Below are 16,503 nucleotides of genomic sequence, written 5' to 3'. Positions count from 1 at the left end.
ACATAAGTACCAATTTAATCATAAATACATGGTTTGGTGGTGATACGTCGAGGTTTGGACGGTTGCCGAGGGCCCCAACTCTAGAGCGCGTAAACTCGCATGCCCGCTGCATGGTCATCGCGTGACCGTGGTGTTGCCATGTGTTCTGGGCGGCCTAGGCATGTCTAGCAGGTTGGGCACTCCCCAGGTAGGTGCTAGGAAGAAAATCACAACATAAGATTCTCACGAGGAGACCGACCGATGCTCAAACATGAATAAGCAGCCAAGTGTTTGATTAGCGGTATGGGAAATGCACATGGCTAATGGGCGTAAGTTTTGGCTAAGGATGACCAGTTACTAAGAAGGCCGTCTTCACAAATTTTCAGCTCAAAAGGAGGAGCCTAGGTGGTACTTGCTTTGCAAAGTACAACACTGGACATAAATACGAATGTTGAAGCTGGGCTCAAAATAATGAATGGATTGAGCTGACATTTGGTGGAGGATGGTTATTTGGGCATAGGAAAGCACTGTAGAAAATGGATACCATTTGGACATGCCAAAGTGGTACTTCCTTCATAAAGTGCTGCTTTGAACAGAATAGGAAAATGAATATTGTTGAGTTATTTTTGAACCAGGCAAGGAAGGTTTTTGACATATTTGATGAAGATATGATCCAAACAATTTATGAGAATTTTTCGGGAATTTTTGGAATAACAGAACTATAGGTTGCTTCACAACCTAGGGAAAAATTGACACATGGACATGACACATAGGCAAAACTGATGAGATGGCGCCTAGTCATCACAACCCACCACAGTATGCAAGGCTATGACCACCTATATTGGTCGTTAACAACTAGAAATAAGGCTGCGGACCAGCACTGCTTGCTTTGTGACCATTTCGTGTAAGGAAATTACGACCTTTCCGACCAAAATGGTCGCAATGGTTTAGGGTTTGGAGCCCCCGGGACAGCTTTTGACCAATTGGTCTCAAATGGTCATAGATCTATGACCAATTCTTCCAGGGTCACTGACAGAACGTCACTAGTTGACATATTTCTTGTAGTGAAAGTTTTGCTGCATTTGGACTCCATTTGGTACTGATATTCTGCAAAGTAAAAAAAACTAGCAAAAACAACAACTGGCATTGGGCACTATGTCAATAGGTTAGTCCCAAAAAATGATATAGAGTTGCTATAAAATGATTAACATCCAAGAATGATAATATTGTTAGGGAACGTTGCATAAAATAAAAAATTTCCTACGTTCACCATGATCAATCTATGAGTTCATCTAGCAACGAGAGAGGAGTGCATCTACATACCCTTGTAGATCGCGTGCGGAAGCGTTCAAGAGAACGGGGTTGAGGGAGTCGTTCTCGTCGTGATCCAAATCACCGGAGATCCTAGCGCCGAACGGACGGCACCTCCGCGTTCAACACATGTACGGTCAGCGTGATGTCTCCTCCTTCTTGATCCAGCAAGGGGGAAGGAGAGGTTGATGAAGATCCAGCAGCACGACGGCGTGGTGGTGGATGCAGCAGGGCTCCGGCAGGGCTTCGCCAAGCGACTACGGGAGGGAGAGGTGTAGCAAGGGGGGAAGGGGCCAGGTATTAGGTGCGGCTGCCCTCCCACGCCCCCTCTTTATATAGGGACCCAGAGAGGGCGCCGGCCCTAGGAGATGGGATCTCCTAGGGGGGCGGGCGGCCAAGGGGGAGACTTGCCCCCCAAGGCAAGTGGAGGCGCCCCCTCCCCTAGGGTTCCCAACCCTAGGCGCAGAGAGGGGCCCAGGGGGGCGCACCAGCCCACCAGGGGCTGGTTCCCCTCCCACTTCATCCCATGGGGCCCTCCAGGATAGGTGGCCCCACCCGGTGGACCCCCGGGACCCTTCCGGTGGTCCCTGTACAATACCGGTAACCCCCAAAACTTTCCCGATGGCCGAAACTCGACTTCCCATATATAATTCTTTACCTCCGGACCATTCTGGAACTCCTCGTGACGTCCGGGATCTCATCCGGGACTCCGAACAACTTTCGGTTTGCTGCATACTCATATCTCTACAACCCTAGTGTCACCGAACCTTAAGTGTGTAGACCCTACGGGTTCGGGAGACACGTAGACATGAACGAGACGGCTCTCCGGTCAATAACCAACAGCGGGATCTGGATACCCATGTTGGCTCCCACATGCTCCTCGATGATCTCATCGGATGAACCACGATGTCGAGGATTCAAGCAACCCCGTATACAATTCCCTTTGTCTATCGGTACGTTACTTGCCCGAGATTCGATCGTTGGTATCCCAATACCTCGTTCAATTTCGTTACCGGCAAGTCACTTTACTCGTACCGTAATGCATGATCCCGTGACCAGACACTTGGTCACTTTGAGCTCATTATGATGATGCATTACCGAGTGGGCCCAGAGATACCTCTCCGTCATACGGAGTGACAAATCCCAGTCTCGATCCGTGTCAACCCAACAGACACTTTCGGAGATACCTGTAGTGCACCTTTATAGTCACCCAGTTACGTTGTGATGTTTGGTACACCCAAAGCACCCCTACGGTATCCGGGAGTTACACAATCTCATGGTCTAAGGAAAAGATACTTGACATTGGAAAAGCTCTAGCAAACGAACTACACGTTCTTTGTGCTATGCTTAGGATTGGGTCTTGTCCATCACATTATTCTCCTAATGATGTGATCCCGTTATCAATGACATCCAATGTCCATAGTCAAGAAACCATGACTATCTGTTGATCAACGAGCTAGTCAACTAGAGGCTCACTAGGGACATATTGTGGTCTATGTACTCACACGTGTATTATGATTTCCGGATAATACAATTATATCATGAATAAAGACAATTATCATGACAAGGAAATATAATAATAATCCTTTTATTATTGCCTCTAGGGCATATTTCCAATAGTCTCCCACTTGCACTAGAGTCAATAATCTAGTTACATTGTGATGAATCGAACACCCATAGAGTTCTGGTGTTGATCATGTTTTGCTCGCGGAAGAGGTTTAGTCAACGGATCGGCGACATTCAGATCCGTATGTACTTTGAAAATATCTATGTCTCCATCTTGAACATTTTCACGGATGGAGTTGAAACGACGCTTGATGTGCCTGGTCTTCTTGTGAAACCTGGGCTCCTTGGCAAGGGCAATAGCTCCAGTGTTGTCACAGAAGAGAGTGATTGGCCCCGACGCATTGGGTATGACTCCTAGGTCGGTGATGAACTCCTTCATCCATATTGCTTCATGCGCTGCCTCCGAGGCTGCCATGTATTCCGCTTCACATGTAGATCCTGCCACGACGCTCTGCTTGCAACTGCACCAGCTTACTGCTCCATGATTCAACATATACACGTATCCGGTTTGTGACTTAGAGTCATCCAGATCTGTGTCGAAGCTAGCGTCGACGTAACCCTTTACGACGAGCTCTTCGTCACCTCCATAAACGAGAAACATGTCCTTTGTCCTTTTCAGGTACTTAAGGATATTCTTGACCGCTCTCCAGTGTTCCTTGCCGGGATTACTTTAGTACCTTCCTACCAAACTTACGGCAAGGTTTACATCAGGTCTGGTACACAGCATGGCATACATAATAGATCCTATGGCTGAGGCATAGGGGATGACACTCATCTCTTCTTTATCTTCTGCCGTGGTCGGGCATTGAGCCGAGCTCAATCTCACACCTTGCAATGCAGGCAAGAACCCTTTCTTGGACTGATCCATTTTGACTTCTTCAATATCTTATCAAGGTATGTGCTTTGTGAAAGACCTATTAGGCGTCTCGATCTATCCCTATAGATCTTGATGCCTAATATGTAAGCAGCTTCTCCAAGGTCCTTCATTGAAAAACACTTATTCAAGTAGGCCTTAATGCTGTCCAAAAGTTCTATATCATTTCGCATCAAAAGTATGTCATCTACATATAATATGAGAAATGCTACAGAGCTCCCTCTCACTTTCTTGTAAACGCATGCTTCTCCATAAGTCTGCATAAACCCAAACGCTTTGATCATCTCATTAAAGCGAATGTTCCAACTCCGAGATGCTTGCACCAGCCCATAAATGGATCGCTGGAGCTTGCACACCTTGTTAGCATTCTTAGGATCGACAAAACCTTCTGGCTGCATCATATACAACTCTTCCTTAAGATAGCCGTTAAGGAATGCCGTTTTGATGTCCATCTGCAATATCTCATAATCATAGTATGCGACAATTGCTAACATGATTCAGACGGACTTCAGCTTCGCTACGGGAGAGAAAGTCTCATCGTAGTCAACCCCTTGAACTTTCTGATAACCCTTAGCGACAAGTCGAGCTTTATAGATGGTAACATTACCATCCGCGTCCGTCTTCTTCTTAAAGATCCATTTGTTTTCTATCGCTCGCCGATCATCGGGCAAGTCTGTCAAAGTCCATACTTTGTTTTCATACATGGATTCTATCTCGGATTGCATGGCTTCAAGCCATTTGTTGGAATCTGGGCCCGCCATCGCTTCTTCATAGTTTGAAGGTTCACCGTTGTCTAACAACATGATTTCCAGGACAGGGTTGCCATACCACTCTGGTGTGGAACGTGTCCTTGTGGACCTACGAAGTTCAGTAGCAACTTGATCCAAAGTACCTTGATCATCATCATGAATTTCCTCTCCAATCGGTGTAGGCACCACAGGAACGTTTTCCTGAGCTGCACTACTTTCCGGTTCAAGAGGTAGGACTTCATCGAGTTCTACTTTCCTCCCACTTACTCCTTTCGAGAGAAACTCTTTTTCCAGAAAGGATCCGTTATTGGCAACAAAGATCTTGCCTTCGGATCTAAGGTAGAAGGTATACCCAATGGTTTCTTTGGGGTATCCTATGAAGACGCATTTTTCCGACTTGGGTTCGAGCTTTTCAGATTGAAGTTTCTTGACATAAGCATCGCATCCCCAAACTTTTAGAAACGACAGCTTAGGTTTCTTCCCAAACCATAATTCATACGGTGTCGTCTCAACGGATTTAGACGGAGCCCTATTTAAAGTGAATGTAGCTGTCTCTAGAGCGTATCCTCTCATGTGTTGCTAGATCCTCTACTGTCTTTTCGGGCTGGTGAGGTCGCCGATGTCGGCCATGCTGCCGCAACTCAGGTCGCGGCTCTTCGTTACCTGGGGTATCCTCTCGCACTTTTCCCGAGGTGTAGTGTTGTACCCTATGTTGTATGCGTATGTTCTTCTTGTTGCGTTCATACCTAATCCTCTACATCCTCTCATTTTTTGGTTGGTGGTCCATCACGAGGGATGTAACTTCACTAAGATCATGCATACTCCATCTAAGCTAGCGATTACAATTCTTCAAATTAACTGTGTTCAATCCGCGAGATATCACTTTTGTTGTTTGGATAATGCATGCAAGGATGATTCTAACATAGGGATGTTGTTGTCCCAAACTTGAATTTCAAGATACTCATGGCAGGAATTTCCCAGAAGTGTTGTGGTTTAATTCACTATACTGCTAGTATTACATGGGGAAGGCACGTATCATCGGGGTGGTGCTGAGTGAACTACAAGTGAAAGGCTCTATTATGTGTGCATTATCTACTATTGTATATTTTTCAATCATGCACTATGTTCTCTTAATTATTAACTGTAAACTAGACGAATTAGGTCAATAATGCTCATGTACTTGAACAAAACACTAGAGACTTGAATGTAAAGAACCTTTAAAGTAGGGGGATTACTTAGAAATTATGGTGAAAATTGTTGTTATAATTAACTCTTGTAGGTTGCCAAAGTAATGGCATATGGCCCATGGTCTTTTAATGCACTGATTCTAATTATCTCATCACTTGATTGATATGAACGAATGGTAAATTCTGTAGCTTTTTATAGTTGTGGTGTAGGGCTGTTAGGCTACATTTGTGACTGAGAGGGCAAGACTGGGGAGGCTGAGGAGGAGGAGACCAGAGATCCATGTCGTCGAGGTGGAGGGAGCCATGATCGCTGGTATCAACAACATGGTAACTTTGTCTGATTGGTTAGCCTGTCACTCTCGCTTCTCTTGTAGTCGTGCCTCCCAATGGCATGGGCGCCGATATGAATGACAAGGTTTCATATGGACGAGGACGGTGATTTGGAACTGTCATAGTCTGTGTTGGAGGTTCTAGGGTTCGGCGTTTCTTGCACTTAGAATTCTTATTCATACATTGGACTAAGATCAAATGCCAAACATACATGACCATAATTGGTAGTTTCGACGTCTTCAGACATGATGTGTCTATGCAGGCGAATTGGACATTTCCTCGTGTGGAATCAAGCAACTTTATCTTTTCGTTCATTCAACCAACCCTGCCATCAATTATTATATGTTAGTGAGATGAAAAGACATGTCGCTCCCCGACAAAGGATGGTAAGGACTTTAAATATTCATGTTCTTATAGTATATCGTAATACCCGACTGTGACTGATGCATGTTTCCTTTTCCAGTACTTCTCCTGTCACTTTACATGCCAATATCAAGGACCATCTCAATGTACCAGTTGAGAACATGATGATCATACTCAACACTAGGGGTACTAAGAGACAAGTTCGAATGATGATGTGTATGGATATGAGGGGCATATTAACAACCAATTGGTCAGACTTTTTCAAGGTGGTAGGGATCAAGAATATCAGTTATGTGTCTTTGCCTTCAAGATTAAAAGGGGGGAACCATTGACACTATCTATACGCTTTAAAAGGCTATGGTACAAAATTACAAGTGCATTCTCAGTTTTCATCTATCTCATGAACTATTCGCAGTACGTTTACATGAAATGGTACCCATGGAGTTAATCAACAAGGCAGTTGGCAGTTGAACCAAGTTATATATTATTATGCCTAACTATGGCTTTGTAGTTTTATCGTCTCCATTGCCACGGTGTCTGGCTTTGGCTCACTTATGTTCCTGCTCTTACTATTGAACTTAATGCCAGCTATTTATCTTTTGCAACCTCTTGAGCGGATGCTGCTTGCTTCTTGGATAGATTGGATTTTACATTCCCATGACTGCTGAACTCGATGATGTCTTGCTTCTGGTACAGAGTGAATGTTTTTTCTTCTCTTGAACCAGAAAATTAGTTTTCATGTTGAATACATGTGCTAAACTTGCCTTCCTACTAACGCATCATACTAGTCGATTTTTACTCCCTTTGCAGCATCGTTGGGATGGGCACCCCTGTGCCAAGGCACGTTACTGATCTAGTATCATGTGACACAAGATGTGGTCACGACTGATCTAGTAAGTGGACATAGAACCTAAACTATAATACAGAGTTGCTTCCCAGATTGATAATTGCATGAAAACCAACGAGTTGGCTGAATTTGGTGGACTCCAATGTTTCAAAGGAAACAACATAGATGGTAAAACCCTTTCCAAAATGGAAAAGATGCATATCAAGCTATGCTCATGCACCTTCATCTCCGCCATCCAGCCACAGTATATATATGTAAATTGTTAACATCTGTTTTGGGCACACTATTTTCGTTTAGAGAGCACACATTGAGTGTGAGTTGATCATTCGGGATGTTTACTCGCTAGGGATGAATGAGCTCGATGAGTAGCATCAACCCATCAACTCATTTCACCCGTTTCTTGCTGATGAATGATGATGGCGTGACTTGCGTGGTCCAAGACCAAGTCCACAAGATACTCTATGTTTGACCTGAAAGCGCCACATCCTTACACAGATTGACTAGGGAGTTATGGTATGAGGATCGATTAGGGAGTTCTGGTTGCATCGAAGAAGAGCAGGAAAATCAAACAGCATGTCCGGATGGCATCTTAATAATCTCAAGATGGGAGGACAACTTCTGAATTGAGCATGCAAAGTGTTTGCACTGTGCTGCCATTTTGAGGTTAATTATAAAAAAGGCCAACACGTGCACACACACCAGACCGCATATACAGTTGCTCATTTGTTCCAATTTCAAGCTGGCGCAGCATACAGATGAACATAATTGACATGGGAGGAGGAGGAGAAGAAGAAGAATATTATTGTGTACAGATGAGCTAGAGCTGTCAAAATGCGTAGTCTGCCAGAGTGTAGAGATAATTAAGAAGGCAAACAACTGTACAGCTGGGGCTCTAGCTCGAACCACATACAGTTGTAACCAGGCTAATGTATGTGTAATCTCTGTACCATCTACCATGTATCTGTACTCCGGGTCCGTATAAGCAGATCTCTCACTATTAAACTGGGACGCCTCTAATGGACGGCCGGCAGCCCACTAGTGCGATCGAGCGGCCGCCCTAAACAGGAAAGTCCCTGTCCTCCCCGCGGTACAGAAAAAGTGGGGACATGCGACCACCAAGCCTAGCGATGCAGCGCCCAATCCCAAACAGAAAAGGCGATCCCCACGTGGCCAGCTGTCCACAAGCTTGCTCGCCCCCACGTCCCAACCCCTCCCACACGCCCGCTCGCCCCAGCCCCTCCCATGCTACCTTCTTGTCCTCCGCGAAAGAAGGGGATCCAAGGCTCCTTCTTCCTCCTCCTGTACAGCCGCCATGGCAGCAGAAAAGTACAAGAATCTGCTTCAACAAATTGATATAAAGGGCAGGGTGATCAGAGCCATACCAGGCAGCAACATCAGGCAAGTACTTCCTCTCTGCCCCTCTTCAGTTCTCCCCTGTCTTGTACTTCATCTATAAACACCCTTCTCCATGGATCCATCAGCAAATCCATGGAGAAGTTGCTTCAAAAAAGGAGTGGATCTGCCACATCACCCCATTGTCAACATCACCCCCACCCCTCCATGAGTGCATGTGCACACTAACACATGGTTTGAGATTGAAACTGAACATGTTTTCTAAACATGCATGCCAGGCAAGTTTCCCCTGCCCCTTGTATGTGTTCAACAAGCCAACTAAGACATATTTTTTGGCCAACTAAAACATGATTCTAGCCAACTGAACATGCATGTTGGCCAACTGATATATGCATCCTGGCCAACTGAAATGCCTATTCTAGCCAGCTGAACACATTGACTGTGCAACAGAACATGCATCGCAGCCAACTGATATATGCATCCTGGGAAATTCAAACATCTATTTCTAGCCAACTGAACACATTGACTGTGCAACTGAACATGCATGTTGGCCAACTGATATATGCATCCTGGGAAATTGAAACATCTATTCTAGCAAACTGAACACATTGACTGTGCACTGAACATGCATGCTGGCCAACTGTTATGTGCATCCTGGGAAATTGAAACATCTATTCTAGCAAACTGAACAAATTGACTGTCCAACTGAACATGCATGCTGGACAACTGATATATGCATCATGAGAAATTGAAACATCTATTCTAGCAAACTGAACACATTGACTGTCCAACTAAACATGCATGCTGGCCAACTGATATATGCATCATGGGAAAATGAAACATCTATTCTAGCAAACTGAACACATTGACTGTCCAACTAAACATGCATGCTGGCCAACTGATATATGCATCCTGGCCAACTGAAAGATCTATTCTAGCCAAAACCAAAAAACTGCAGTACGACAGCAAAAACAAAAGAACTTTTGTGAAAACCACACAATGATCAATAACAACTTATGCAGCAATTTGTGCAACAGAGAAATAAACAAGGCTATTGAAGCCATAAACCATATTAAAGTAGTCACGCATATATACTTGTCCCACACATATATTTTGGTAGCACACCTATTGCAAAGCTATAGTGTAAAAATATGTTCAAATATATTGGAAGTAAAAACAGAAACGACGATGAAAAACATATATATATAGTCTGTCATCCAATTCTTCTTTCTTCTTTCACCTAGATTTTGCATCTCCAAATGTAGCATCAAATTGTGTCCAAATTATGTCCAGAAAAATCTGAATCAGCTCCTTGCCAACAGAAAACCTGCGGATCATTGCAACAAAAACAGAGGAAAAAGGCAGGAAAACTCTGTAGTAAAAAAGTCATCTTCTTGCCAACTATTTACTACAAACTGTGCAACTAACATAACAACTCTGTGCAAATAAAAAAATGCATGCCTGTTATAATAAAAGATTCTGCTATAGACATGTTGCTTTTGGAACGAAGATTGTCATAAAATGGTGCGCAACTGCCTATTTACTAAGTTTTTAGGTTGTTTGAAACACTCTTCTCTATGGTTAATAACTAATGACATCACTTTCTTCTTTTTTATATATGCAGGGAGTGTGTGGCAGCCAAAAAAAGGAAAAAAAATGCTTGATCTCAATGAGTTGCCTCCTGATCTCAATGAGCTTCCTCATGATATGGATCAGCAGCAACCCATCATACCACAAGGAAATTGGACAAAAATGGGCGATATGTTTACTACACGCAGACAAGTCGTGGTGGTAACCCTATGGGCCATGACAATGTGGCAGGCTAGTCATGAACCCTTGGTGCCCCTGTAGTGGTGTCTTTGCAGTCAGAGAGCCATACTCTTGATGACACGGGAACCGCGACAAATGTTCATGGTACAACCAGGACTGAGCTAGGAGCTGGGGCTATTGACGGAGCTGTGCAAGGAGAAGAAGGAGAGGATGAGGCTGGTTCTCAACCTATGGAACCCTATGTTGGCATGAGGTTTGACAGCCTTAAAATTGCAAAGGATCACTACAACAGTTACGCCCTATGGATGGGTTTCTCTGTCAAGATGAACACCTCTAGGCGGACACCCCACACCAATGTATTGGTAAAACAACAGTTTTGCTGCAACAAGTTCAAGAAGCCCAAAGCTGATGATGGAGGAGCTGAGGCTCCTCCTATCCTGGGCCGTATTCCAGATCCAAAACCTGTTAACAGTGATGAGGAAATGGAAGATGAACCTCCAATCTTTGCTGAAGAGGAGGCTGGTCCTAGTAAGAAGAAGAAACGGAAATGCGAGACAATAAAGCAGACTAAATGCAAGGCAAAAATGTTGGTGAAGCTGATAGATGGGCGATGGGAGGTGAGGCACTTTGTTCGTGACCACAACCATCCGCTGGTGAACAAACCTTCGTTGTCCAAATACTTGAGATCCCACCAAGGCATCTCACCTGATGAAAAGGAGTTTTTGCGCATCTTGTATAACTGCAACTTGACTACAGGCGTGGTGTTTCTATATCCCTTAAAGAATTAAGTTTCCCTCTAGGTAGTACAGTGTGTAACTATTATGGTACTACTGTGCAACTGAAATGACTTAACTGCGCAACTGGTGTCCAACTTCCCATGTTGTTTCTATATTTTTTGTTTGTTGTGCAACTAGATTGCTTTCACTGTACAACTACACAATGTCCTGTATGCAAAAAGTGCAAAGTGTTTTTAAAAAGGTGCAGCAAGGTGTCCATTTCCTGCAATTATCTTCTGTGCCAACACATGTCCTATTACTGTGCAGCTGGATGTGCACATTCGTGCAACTAAAAAAAGGATATATTGTTTTGTTTTTGTATTATGCATGACGTATGATACATATAATGGTAGAGTTCTACAGATCTGAGATGATGGTGCCATTCGGACCAAAGGTAATAACGAATGTGTATACAAGTTTCTGTAGAGATGACACAAAGGAGGGTGACATGATTGAGACAATTGCGCACTTCAAGGATATACAGAAAACCGATCCAGACTTCTTCTATAAGGTAAAATATGATGAAGAGGACAGAGTTGTCAACATATTTTGGGTGGATGGCTTAGCTCGAAAAGCTTATGCTGAGGTGTACCACGATTGCATATCGTTTGACACTACCTACATGACCAACATGTATAATATGTTGTTCGCACCCTTCATTGGAATAAACCGACATGGCCAATCTTTCATGCTCGGTTGCGCGTTTGTAAGGCAGGAGTTGGCATCAAGCTTTGATTGGATCTTCCAAGCATTCCTAGAGGCTATGGGTGGAAAACCTGCAGACAACTTCATAACCGATCAGGACGGTGCAATGAGGCAGTCAATACAGAGCATCTTTCCAACCACCGTGCATCGATGTTGTCGATGGCACATCATGAAGAAGGCACATGAAAAAGTTGGTTGGCTGTTGTGCCGGAATCCAGGGCTCTCTGATGATTTCAACTACTGTGTTGACTTCAGCTTCACTCCAGACGAGTTTGAACAGAATTGGGCTAGGTTAATGATGAAGTACGAGGCTATGACACACACACACTTTGAGAAGTTGTACGAATACAGGTCAACTTGGCTGCCGTGCTACTTCAAACACAGGTTCTTCCCCTTCCTGCAGTCTACACAGCGTAGTGAGGGATTCAACACCGTCCTAAAAAGATATGTGAACCCACACAACTCGATGCTGAACTTCTTCAAGCAATATGACAAAAAATCAGAACCACATCCTTGCCAAGGAAGGCTGCAATGATTACAGGACAGAACACCTTGAGATTGAGTTGTGGTCCAACTTCCCAATAGAGAAGCAAGCTTACAAAACCTACACTAGGGACCTTTACCGCAAGTTCAGAGAAGAGTTTGAGCTGATTGGACGTTATAATGCATTCCAAGTTGGTGTTGATATTTTTGAGCTAAGATCGAACCAGGAATTTGTTGCCAAATATGGTTCTCGAAACTACTTGGTACAGGCAAGGGTGGAGGAGGGTTCCTATTTGTGTGAGTGTTGTAAATGGACAAGGACGGCATCCTCTGTTGCCACATCCTCAAGGTGTTCACCCATATTGGAGTTGATGTCCTACCGGAAAGGTACCTGCTAACACGCTGGACACCTACTGCTGTACCTAGTGCGCCAGGGACTGGTTATGAGCAACCGGATGAAATGCCTCCTCAATCAAAGAAGCGGATAAGGGAGAGGAACATGATATACGATTTTCGGAAACTAGCAAAGTTTGCGAGTGGTTCTGATGCAGCACAAGCTATTGTATACAAGCATATGCGCACAGCACGTACCGAGATCGGCCACCTGAACAAGTCCAAGAAAAAGAAAAAACCGACTGCTGCTACGGGGCCATCAGATGATGGCAACCCTCGAGGACCTCCTCCACCTCCAGGCCCAGGCCCTACACGGCATGCTCCACCACCTCCTCCCCCGCCTGGCCCAACAAGCAGTGGCTCACGTGCTCCTCCCAATGACCCTACAGGGAGTACTCATGGGCCTCATCATCCAGGTAATTACCTGCCCAACACCCCATCTAACTAGGTGTGTGATTGCAGTTGCACACATCATGGTGCCCAGTTACACAGAACATGCTACCCAGTTGCGCACGCTATGTTACTTCGAGCATCAAGATAAACAACTAACTCGTTTTTCCTGTTCTGGCTATAGTTGATGGCAACCCTCGAGGACCTCCTCCACCTACAGGCCCTACACAGCATGGTCCTCCACCTCCTCCCCCGCCTGGCCCAACAAGCAGTGCCCCGCGTGCTCCTCCCAATGGCACTACAAGGAGTACTCAGAGGGCTCGTAATCTAGGTAATTACCTGCCCCAACTCCCAAAGCAAGTGTATGTGTGATTTTAGTTGCGCACATCATGGTGCCTAGTTGCATAGAACAGGCTACCCAGTTGCGCGTGCTCTGTTAGTTCAAGCATCAAGACAAACAAACAAACTTGCTTTTTCCTGTTCTGGCTACAGGTTATTACCAACCAAGTGGCATGATGGGCCGTGCTACTACAGGTTTTCTTTTAAACTTAACTCGCACACAACAACCAGTTAGTTGCACAACATAAGCTGTGTGGTTGCAGAGAACATCAGTCGTGGTTGCACGTAAAAAAACTAAACTTTTTATATGATTATTCCACAGGTGATCAAACACAAGCTCGTGATGGTCCTGCCCAGTTGGAGGCTCCATCCCCGGCACAAGCCTATGATGATTTTGTTCCTAGGGATCCTCCAAATTCTACTACAAAGGGTAGGGCGAAGATTCGACGATACAAATCGGCGCTGGAGCTACACCCAAAGAAGAAAAACAAATGCAGCCATTACCAATCTATGGAGCACACTGCTGGTGTGTGTCCACTCAGGATGCTGTGATTCTCTTGTATCGTTTGTATCAAAAAGGGGAAAAGGAAAAGAATGATGGTTTTTGAGCAATTTAGGGGCCAAAAAGTGGACATGTTCAGCAACTATGCTTTCTCCTCTCTAAGTTGTTTTCCTTGAATTAGTTAATGCACTGTGTAAAAATGGTTGCTATTTGTGCCTTTGTTGGCAGATCATTTAATATTTAGTTGTCGAACAATTGTATGCCCAGTTCACATAATGTGTGAACAAAAGTGATGACATTGAGTTGCAAAAGAAATACTACTAATATGCAACTACAAAATGTTTATAAAAATTGTGCAAACCAGCAAGGCATCGAAAAAAAGGCAAAGAATAAAGAAGTGTACTGTCCTAGTCCTTTTCGTATCTCAGCACCTTTCTCCATGGGGCAGAGTTGTGCGTGCTGGTGACCCAATCATATGCCAGCTTCTTTTTGAGCTTGAGTACTTCCTTGGGCTCATAGTTGGGCAGTAGGCTCCCGTTCCACTCAGTGGCGTTAAGCAGTGCGAATAGACCACACTCATTGCTGCAGTGGGGAAAAAGAAAAAAATGTTGGAGGCTTTTAAAACCAATAAGACAATGTACTCTGTGGCATTGTACAACTAATTATGTGTCACTATGCAACTACTTATGTGGCACTATGCAACTAATTATGTGGCACTGTGCAACTACTGATGTTCAACTGTACAACTGGCTAGATGATCATTGAGAAAGTCATAAAAATGAAAAATAGATTGCAAACTAGTTGTATGTCTTAAAAAACTAAAGATTGTACAAGTAGGGAATTTTAAAAGACTACAGATTGATTGAAAAAAATAAAGAAGAATGTAATGCTTCTTGACTTACTTGCCAAGCTGCTTTGGTACGTCGATGTCAATAATCTGGAAATGCTCGATGCTCTTCTTTGGGTAATGCTTCCTCCATAGCTGGCGTGCTTCCCCCGCAATCGTAGAGGTGGTGTGCATCAACTCAATGTCTTCTAGCTTCCTGTTTGAATCAAGAACTTCAAAACGTCCGTCCCTCAGGTTGATGTTAAAGAACCAATAATGCCTTCCTCCTTCGCAGTCGTTTACATTATCGCACTCAAGCACTGGCAGCATGACCTGCACGGGTGAATGATTCAGATACAGATACACACTGTTGGTAAGAAAAAACACTACAAAAATGAGATGTGAAAGTTGAAACAGGTTGGCAGAAGGTATTTGCCAACTAATAGATGTGTCATGTGCAAATGAACATGCTCTGAGTGCCAAATATGAGATGGATCATGTGGGCACAACACTCACCAAATCTTTCTTGTCGAGACGGTTCTTGTATTCAAACTTCTTGTTTATCTCATTCACATTGAAGATCCCCTGTTGTAAATTGATTTGCAAAAAAATTATAAACATGCCGCAAGCACTAGGGTATGAAAAAACTCCCTGGTTGGTCAACAAAAGTGGTACAAAAAAGGAAGAGGGCATAAAGTTTTTGAAAAACTTACAGAAAACCTCAGTGGCATGACAACTTTCTTTGACCCTTCTGGTAAGTTATCCATGATGTGTATGATTCCAGTCTCAATAACAATTTTTGGAAGCCACTGCTTTGGCTTCATCGAATCAACTAACTCCTTCAAAGAAATTAAGAAATTACCATACCTGATTATCTCAGGGTTGCATAAAGAAAGACAAAGTTAGCTTGAAGGGTCACATAAAGAAAGAAAAAAACGTGCAATTAAAAAAAACAAGAGTGTGAAATTTGAAGCATTGTTCTGTGCAACATGCTCTGCTTGCTGTGCAACTAAGTGGGTGGTACTGTGCAACTGAAAAAAAATATGTATATAGGCTGTGGGGAGTTGGCTTGCCTGGTGTTCTCATCATCTAATAGACAAAATAGACAGCCAACCCCCAACTAAGCAAACTAATAGGCAAACCAACCTAGTACAAACAGGAAGCCAACTAAACATGACACCTAGTGCTTAGTACCACCCAGCCAAAAAAACTATAAAACATGAGGACAACCAACTACTACAGTAATGCAACCAACTGGGCAGTCAGCCTTGTGCAACTGCACAACTTATAAGCCAACTAATTTCACTAAAGCAAGAAATAACTAGGTCGAAAAATAGTTTACTGAAGCCAGCCAGTTGAGTATGATAATTTGTGCAACTGGGACAAACAAAAGGACTAGGGAAAAATAAATGCAAAATAGGAAACAAAGCAACTTTGTGCAACTCAACACCATATAGGCAACCAACCTACTACAAAACAGGAGCAAACCTAAAGCATGACAACTAGTGCAAAAAAGCAAAACATGCGGACAACCAACTAGTACATGGATACAGCCAACTAATCAGGCAACTTGTGCAACTGAACGATGCGTAGACAGCCAACCTAGCACAAAAACAGCAAGCAAACTAAGCAGGGCAACTAGTGTCCAGTGTAGAACACATGGACATCCAACTAGTATAGTGATGCAGCCAACTCAGTAGGCAAACTTGTGCACTTGAACAACGTGTAGACAACCGACTAGTACAAACAGTAAGAGTGTA

General features: G+C 43.9%; 1 protein-coding gene across 1 annotated transcript; it reads right to left on the bottom strand.

Annotated features, from left to right (window-relative positions):
- Positions 1-9,685: 9,685 nt before the first annotated feature.
- LOC119301288 lies at positions 9,686-15,674 on the bottom strand. Its single transcript, XM_037578242.1, has 5 exons — positions 15,457-15,674; positions 15,260-15,328; positions 14,820-15,076; positions 14,349-14,499; positions 9,686-9,886 (listed from the first exon to the last, which is right to left on the bottom strand). The coding sequence occupies exons 1-5, from the start codon at positions 15,565-15,567 to the stop codon at positions 9,827-9,829; spliced, it is 648 nt and encodes a 215-aa protein (XP_037434139.1). The 5' UTR covers positions 15,568-15,674; the 3' UTR covers positions 9,686-9,826.
- Between the last annotated feature and the right edge of the window lie 829 nt (positions 15,675-16,503).

The sequence above is a fragment of the Triticum dicoccoides genome, chromosome 1B (genome assembly GCF_002162155.2).
Source record: "Triticum dicoccoides isolate Atlit2015 ecotype Zavitan chromosome 1B, WEW_v2.0, whole genome shotgun sequence".
NCBI lineage: Eukaryota > Viridiplantae > Streptophyta > Magnoliopsida > Poales > Poaceae > Triticum > Triticum dicoccoides.
Note: the sequence above shows the minus strand (reverse complement) of the source record. Positions and strands in the feature narration are given on the sequence as shown.

Excerpts from the sequence above, each read along its gene's own strand:
- LOC119301288 (XM_037578242.1), bottom strand. The coding sequence starts at position 15,567 with ATGAAGCCAAAGCAGTGGCTTCCAAAAATTGTTATTGAGACTGGAATC. Across the intron at positions 15,329-15,456 it reads TCATGCCACTGAGGTTTTCT|GGGATCTTCAATGTGAATGA; the intron begins GTAAGTTTTTCA and ends AATTTACAACAG. Across the intron at positions 9,887-14,348 it reads ACTCTGCCCCATGGAGAAAG|GTTTTCTGTTGGCAAGGAGC; the intron begins GTGCTGAGATAC and ends AATGATCCGCAG.